Consider the following 8,292-nt stretch of genomic DNA (forward strand, 5'->3'; position numbering starts at 1 on the left):
TGATGGGCAACAGTAATATGGCGGACGACAGGATTTGCAACCTCTCGGAAACTGGACATGAGAAGGCATCCAGCTCGAGATATTTGTTGATCTCTCCGTCACATCAGCGCTGAGGACTCGAGAGATCGCAGAGTTTGCACAGTTCCCTGGCTGCATGACACAACATCTATTGCATGAAATATCCGCGAGAAACTGCATCCAGTAAGCAACCCACTGAGGCAGCTGCAAGAGATTAAAACCCTTCATAAATGCATCACGTACTTCTAGACGCCTGTAATCAATCGTACTGACTTCATGATTCAGTTAACCCGCAGCGTGCCCAGAGCGCCCCCTGAAAGACATGGACAGACATGTTGTAATAGGATGAGGGAGCCAGGTACCATAATTAAGAATAGGTCACTTCTAATGTCACTTTTATCGTCTTGGACGCGCCAGTCGGCGACATTCAAATGCTAATCGACACTGGAGCCAGACATTGAATAATTACAGCGCTCGGCGAGCTCATCATACATCAATCGACCGTTCCGCCTCAAATTACGCTGTCTCGCCACATCCCCATATACTCCGCTGTCCCCCGCACTCCTCGTGGGGACTGACGGGGTCAGAGCGACGGTCGCCACATTGGTGGCCAGATTAGTTGGCGCGGGGTCCCGAACTTCGGGCCGCGACCGGTGCCCACTGTTCGTGGGTTCGGCGTCAGCTGTGCGCGCCGCTGGCCGTTCGGTGCCGGGTGCGGGGTCAGTTGTGCATCCCGGCTTGCCAGGGACGACGTTCCGCCGCTGCCGACCGGGTGTCGTGTGGTAATCGATCACGCGGTGGACACAATGTCCGACACCGCTAATCCCCCGTGGTCGGTGGCCAGAGACAGAGCGGGTCGCGCCGGGCCGCCGGAGTGACGGCGCTCGTCCACAGGCGACACCCGGCCGGCTGGACGGGCCGCTTCTCCGACCGGCGGCCGGAGACAGAGCGGGTCGCGCCGGGCCGCCGGAGTGACGTCGCTCGTCCACAGGCGACACCCGGCCGGCTGGACGGGCCGCTTCTCCGACCGGCGACCAGAGACAGAGCGGATCGCGCCGGGTCGCCGGGGTGACAGCGCTCGTCCACAGGCGACACCCGGCCGGCTGGACGGGCCGACTGCTCCGGAAAACGGTCGGTTTAATTATGAGCGTCTTCCCAGCCACACAGCGCCCGCCCGTCTATGATGGTAGCTGTTTTTTTCTGCCCAGGGTATTCAGGATTTTTTTCCCTTGCGGATTATAACTTCGTGGGACAGCGTAAGCTTGGGCGCACCAGTGGCAATTACCTTGATGACTAAAAAATTCAGGTGCCGACGCCAATGGCAGCCGTGGAGCGCGTTGAACAGATGTCTGGTTTGAACCGGCCACAGCTGGATTTTCCTTGAGCCTTGCGCTTCTGCGCATCAGCGAGAATAAATGGGCGAGTCAATAGCCCTCAAGCGACGGTCGATCTGAAAGGAGTGAGTCTGTGTCGCCGGGGCAAAAACAGTCTGAAGTGCACGGTATATAGACTGAGGGTATAAATATGAGTGTAAACTGGGCACTGGGAAGGTACTTGCAGGATAGAACATATGACAGAACATCCGCACGTAAAAATATTTCTTTTCGTGCGACTTCTAGAGCAGAACGATGGAGTATGCCTTGCGTCAGTCTGCTCTGTGGTCATGGCAAAGAGCGCTAGCAAACGTGTTTCTCAGTTCCCGCTGCCGCAAAAAGTGTGTTTCACCCTCTCTAATTAGGTAGATCATCCTGACTTTTAAGGCCGGATGGATCACTACTAGGACAACCGCCGGGCCAATGGCTGCTCCCATAAACCCAGAATACGACCCGCTTTTATGTGCGAACTTTACCCAACTTTGGAACTGAGTACCGACGCTGATGCCGAGCTCATTACATTAGCTCACAGCACAGATTCAAGGCAGGTTTGGCTCAGTGCTGGTGTTCATTCACTGAAACAGAAGCCAGAACCACAGGAAGATGCAATCCTGCGTGTATTTAGAAGTCAGCAAAAAGAAAGAACAAGGCATGGTTGGTTGCATGAATTAACTTACAAACGCTTTCAATTCTACAATAGTTAATTCAGTCCTTTCTTAACCAAAAACAGCCAGCATTGTTACTGAAACATTCGAGAGCTCTTTAGAGGTGGTGGCTCCGTCACCGTGTGAATGATGCGCTAACGCAGATCGAAACAAGGTAAATAATTTGATGCGGTTTGACCAGCCCATTTCTGTATAAGAACTTTTGTATTTCCTTCAAAGTCGAAGAGCTTTAATTGGTAAAGAACTTTAACAAAAAGCCTTGAGCATGCGGTTTCGCCGTCTTCAGGAGTAAGAACGTCGACGTCTAACGCGCCAGTTAGTAAGGGCCGCTCGGCGGTCGCCTCGTTATCACCAGGAGGCTGCTAATGGGCGAACAAAATAACCACGTGTTAGAAAGTATCGATTTTGAATGCATTATGACATAAATTGGTGTGTGATGAAGATTGTCTGGGCCGTGTATTTCACCCATATACTTTTCAAATGGGTTCTCGGAGTGGACTAAGCATCTACAACATCACAAGTTCCTAACGTAATGGCGGTTTTTTCTTGAGTATGTTTTTCAGACTCCTAATCCATTTTAGGAATCAGCCTTCGAAACCGTACAGGGTAAATTTATGCCCCAGTCTAACTTTTGAAGTGTACGAATTGGCTGTGGCAGGCTTTCGGAAGCTTCATAACACATGACCGTTCACTCTTCCACGCCACCCTCTACTTGATATCAGCTGCGACAGCGAACGCGGCTCGGTTCGAACGAGACTGCAGCGCTGGACACCAAGTTACGTCCCTGGACCCTGGATCCCCGGATCGACGCAGGGGCCACCACTGACGCAAAAGGATCGCATGCCGGAGAAAAGGGTCCAATAGTTGGTACAGGGATTTCTATTTCACGTACAGAGACTATGACTGAAACGGGGCGAAAATCAGTAATTTCGGCAATAATTTCGCTAACGTACCCTCCCCATTAGATACCTTCGGGCTTCTTAAGACCTAAGGTGGGGTAGGAGAGACATGTACCCCTGTCCCCTGTCTGCGTCCCCGTCCATACACAAAGTATCAGTTTATTTTGGGCTCTAAATGTAGTGCTTCTCAATGAAATTTGTCACACCTTATAAGATCTAGTTGCGATAAACATATGCTTTTCGAAGCATTCCTATTCGGCAGAATATCATTGCACCATTGTTCAGGCGCGCAGACCGAACTTTTTTGGGGATGACAAATTGCATACGCATCCATGCATATTTGAACCGAATTCCTCCGAAATCGCCCAGATCTTACGTAAATGTCTTGGGTCAATGGGGAGGGAAGCATTATCCCGATCTCCCCCTCCCCCCCCCCCCCCCGCCACTCTTCTCTTCTTCTCTTCTTCGCTTCACTCTTCGCTGCGTCCCTGCCCTTGGCTTCCATCTGTGACGCAAAATCCTCTCATTTCAACAGCGCCGAAACATGGCCACAAGCGTTGCGCGAATTCGTTGGGCGTTTCTAATTGGCTGCCGGTCTGAATCGCCGGCGGCCAGCATACTTGTGGCCTCGTATTCGGAAGGAAGCTGTATAAAAGCACTGAGAACAGAAATTTAATTTATGAATAGTTGTGGTATCTAAATTCAGCCTGCGTGGTTGTACCAGCGATAAGAGACGCCTTTCAGTGCTAGCTTCATTTTACCTTCTGTAATACGGTATTTTCAATACTATTGCGTGAGCTACTGGATACTGCACACCTAATTTCTCCTATATGCCCAACTAGCTTCCCCTAAATGCACAAAGGATATTCCACTGCCAAATGTCAAGATGCACTCCCTTTTTATGATACTCCCTTTTCGCAGACTTTGATCGTCGTCGGTACGGCACAGGCGTGAGTTGTTCCAGCCGAGCATAACCAAACTCGAGTCCGTCGTGCAGGCAAATCGGTGCTGCCGTCTATGGTGCGGAAAAAAGAGCTACCTGGCCTTAAAGTGGGCTGCAGCGCAATACTCACTGAGTCGTCTGGCCGCTCAAGCTCCGCCCCGAGAAGGACCTCCCTTCTGGCGGCCGGGCGGCGCCCAAAGGTCACGCACGGCGTACGGCTGGGGCAAGCGCAGAGGCGTAGCTAGAAGGCTGCATTAACGTTATGAATCTGCAGCAGAGGTCACGGAGTGCTTCCTGGTACAGACAGACGACGCGCGGCCGCGGAATCTCATGGTACAGGCCCATGGCCAACTGCTGCGGGATCTCTGGGTACAGGCTGACGGCCTGCGGCCGCGGGATCTCCGGTTACAGGCCGACAGCCGTGGCCGCGAGGTCTCCGGGCACAGGCCGACGGCCCGTGGCTGCGGGATCTGTGGGTACAGGCCGACGGCCCGTGGCTGCGGGATCTCTGGGTACAGGCCGACGGCTCGCAGCTGCGGGATCTCCAGGTACAGGCCGGCGGCCCGCGGCTGCGGAATCTGTGGGTGCAGGCCGACGGCTTGCAGCTGCGGGATCTGTGGGTACAGGCCGTCGGCCGCGGCCGCAGAATCTCCGGGTACAGGCCGACGGCCCGTGGCTGGGGACCTGTGGGTACAGGCCGACGGCCCGTGGCTGCGGGATCTCTGGGTACAGGCCGACGGCTCGCAGCTGCGGGATCTCCAGGTACAGGCCGGCGGCCCGCGGCTGCGGAATTTGTGGGTACAGGCCGACGGCTCGCAGCTGCTGGATCTGTGTGTACAGGCCGACGGCTCGCAGCTGCGGGATCTACAGGTACAGGCCGACGGCTCGCAGCTACGGGATCTCCAGGTACAGACCGACGGCAAGCTGTCCGCAATCTCGCGCCGTATGCCGCGCTATGCCGCGCCGGCCTCACCAGCCGTCGCCGCAGTCGGATGTGGCGCCGCACATAGGGCAGAGTTCATGGAGTTCGTGCACGAGTGTCTGGAAGAGCGTGATCCATATTCCCCAGTGCCTCCCAGATCATGGTCCGCTCGTTTTCCATGAAAGAATAACATTACCTGTATGGGATTTGCCAGAGCGGGGATGCTGGGGGGGGGGGGGGGGGGAGAGACGCACACACCAAGTATTCCGCTGAGGCGTTGCGTAGAAAGAGATGCTTAAAAATACCATCCATTCTCCTGCGATTTTTTCGCTGTTTAGAAGCCCATGAAGCTTTGGTGATCCATGCAAAGAATTACTTACGAGGGTATCTCGGGTCTAGCATTGTTTTTGAAAATGTGTCTACGCTCTGTTGGCTGCCGCCGGTGGGACCGTTCATGGCTGGCCCTGCGCGTGCGGGCACAATACTCGGCCGTGCAGGCAGCTCTTCGACAGCTCCGCAAGGCGGGAGTCTACACCGCGTTATAGCGACGGCAGCTTCGCGTGACGCTGGGCGACTGGGAGCCCTGGACGAGCTGGGAGCGGCGCCGATTGGAGGAGCCGGCAATGGCGCGATTACTGCGCGCTGCGGCCATGTTGACTGCAGCGGAGGACCGCCGCCGGCGCCGGCCCGCTCCGGCGCGGCGCCCGGGTGGGAACGGGCTACCCAGCAGGACTGCCCCGGCACAAGCTGGCCCAGCAGGGCTGCCCTGGGCTGTGCTGGCCCAGCGGGGCGGCGTCGGCACGTGCTGGCCTAGCAAGGCAGCTCTGGGCACGTGTTGACGCAACATGGTTTGTCTACGCATGTGCGGATTAAGCACCGCTGCATCGAGCACGTACTGGCCTGGACACGTGCTGGCATATGACCTGGACACGTGCTGGCATAATATGGCTGCCCTGGACACGTGCTGGTCTGGCAGGGCTGCCCTAAACACGTACTAGCCTAGCAGAGTTCCTTCTTCGGGTAGTGAGTGTGTACCGGTCCTACGCCCTAGTCTACCGCTGTGTACCGCTGTAAGAAAAATCCCTGGAATGACACAGCGAATTTCATTTGCCACGCTCCCAATGTTGGTGTTCGTTAGAAGTGAGACAAAATGGTGATAGATTTCGCACCGTCGCCAGCTTGCAAGCCAAGCTCATGCAATCAATCGCGCACAGCCTAGGACGCACATGAACGCATGCATGCCTCATTCGATACGCGAAGGCGGGCGACGGGCTGGTTCTTCCTCTGGCGGCTTTTCTGTCAACATCGGACAAGTTTGACAATAACCACACGATACCACATGGATTACTCTAACACTACAACACTAACTACACTTACACTACAAGTGATCAATTCTAAACCAACTCCCCTATCCCACTCCACCCCTAATAAGGGTACTCCGCATTGCTCCAAGATACATCCAGCATTGGCTTGGGCCTGTCGTCAGCGTCACGCCAGCGTCTCCTGGCAGTCGCGGTCAGACGGGCTGGCTGACGGCGGCCAGCTGGCGCCGCCCATGGCCCCGTGCCATACACAACATCTGCGCGCCGTCTCCCCTCGCCGCACGCCATGATTCGTTTATATCCGTCTTCATTGCTCTCGGAGCATCTCTGGAAATACCATCGGTGCCCCTCCATCGATCTTCAGCCGGCCGGTACGGGCCATCCGCCGCCCGGAAACCATGGCAGTGTGAGCGTTAGCGGCGCGCCGACCGGTTGCCCCATCGCATCGATAGCCCGAGAAGACAAACACAGATGCTGGAAAGAGATTAGCGAAGAAGCGATGATTCTGTTTTCCTCCTGGCCCAGACAGCAAGGGAGCGAGGAGATGAGTTGGGCCTCTGCACTCTGGCCGCCATCTTTACCACAATGGTGGTCGTGGGAATGTGCACGGTGTTGTTACTGCGGATTCAAAAGCATTGACTCATCTGCGCACCGGATTTGTCGACATTTGACGCCTCAAACATAAAACAGTGTGGCTGACTCAAGTAGCATGATTTTTTCAACCGATACTTCTACTTAAGTCTTTGTCACGTGATACTGGTATCAGCGAAGCAAATGGCACGACATGACTGAAACACAGCCTTCCAAATTGGCTGTAAGCAAACAGTAGAAAACAGCACGTTACCGAAGTAAGTACAATCCGAATGTACACTAGTAGTTGGGGCTCAGACACTGGCTGTAGTTCAGACAAACCTTTCACACGCAAAATTGCTGCAGTTCCAGAAGATAAGTGGAAAATTAAGTAGAAAAATAAAGTGGAAAACAGAAGAAAAGCATCACAATGAAAATGTTCTGCAAACCACCAATCAAGTGGCCCATTTTTCGCGTTTTAACTTTAGGTGTAAAATTGCCCGTCAAAATACGAGACTGAAGCGTACATGTGGGTTGTATCGACATTGTGTGTAAAGCTGATAGCATTTGATTTTGAATGGCATATTTACATTATGTATGCGGGCAAATCGTCGGCATGTTTTAATCGCCAGTATGTTTACATGTATCCTTATTTATTGGCTTGTCAGCAAGGACTTTTCCAAGTGGCAGTGTGAACAACGAACAACTGTACCTAAACCACATGCACTAAAGACGTATGTTCTTAGGCAACTGCACTTACGTAGATGCTCCCAACCGCAAATGTTCGCAAGGGGGGATGTGCGTACCGTACACATTCAGGTCCCCGATGCTTGCAAGTGCAAATGTTCGTGAACGCTAATGTGCATAACGCCATTGTGTGTAAACGCTAGCGTACGTAACGCCATTGTTCGTATAGCAGATGTTCTTAACGCAGATATTTGTACCGCTTTTGTTAATCGCTGCACTGTACATGTCACAGTGGTGCAAGCGGGGAACGATCGCGAAGTTTATGTTCTCGGATGCAACTATTCGTATCACAAATCTACGTGTACCGGAAGGCGCAACATGACAAGGGAGGTCAATGTCAATGTTCAGATGCACAAATATTCGTATCGCTATTTTTCGTCGATGCTAATGCAGATGTTGTGTGGTATGTAGCAGTGGCCTCCGGATGGACTTCCTGGTTTTCTCATGTGGTGATCAATTCTCAATCGCTTAATTCGAAACAGTTCGACTGCAAATCGATAGCGCAATAGTCCGGAGACGTTTATTTCGGGCTGCGACCATTTTCGACGGTGATTTTTCTAGATAGACTTCGCGCTACAATCCGTAACTCCTTGCACTTTGAGAAGTATTTTTGCCGTTGCCAAACCCTTTTGCCGGGTCAGCTTGTGTGGATTTACAGGCCAAATGGCGTCGCGTAACTTCCTGCATAACCAAGCACGCATGTGGCATCTGAGTACCAAATAACCATACGTCCTAAGCTCACCTGATTTTTTTGTATTACTTTCAATGATATGTATTTATGTGCTTCGCTTGAAGTTACGAGCATACACCGCGCGAATGTGTTGACGAGCGAA

General features: G+C 53.2%; 1 protein-coding gene across 1 annotated transcript in view; it reads right to left on the reverse strand.

The window, feature by feature from the left end:
• LOC119099684 (putative protein FAM47C) overlaps positions 1–5,472 on the reverse strand; it is a 125,997-nt gene extending 120,525 nt beyond the window's left edge. Inside the window, exons 1-4 of the mRNA XM_037222748.1 lie at positions 5,386–5,472; positions 4,583–4,762; positions 4,351–4,512; positions 4,208–4,282 (exon numbers count right to left, since the gene is read on the reverse strand). Of these exons, the coding sequence (XP_037078643.1) occupies positions 4,208–4,282; positions 4,351–4,512; positions 4,583–4,762; positions 5,386–5,472 (504 nt within the window). The remainder of the gene's footprint in view (positions 1–4,207; positions 4,283–4,350; positions 4,513–4,582; positions 4,763–5,385) is intronic.
• Positions 5,473–8,292: the final 2,820 nt, after the last annotated feature.

This window comes from Pollicipes pollicipes, unplaced genomic scaffold, assembly GCF_011947565.3.
Source record: "Pollicipes pollicipes isolate AB1234 unplaced genomic scaffold, Ppol_2.1 Scaffold_4881;HRSCAF=5763_pilon_pilon_pilon, whole genome shotgun sequence".
Taxonomy (NCBI): domain Eukaryota; kingdom Metazoa; phylum Arthropoda; class Thecostraca; order Pollicipedomorpha; family Pollicipedidae; genus Pollicipes; species Pollicipes pollicipes.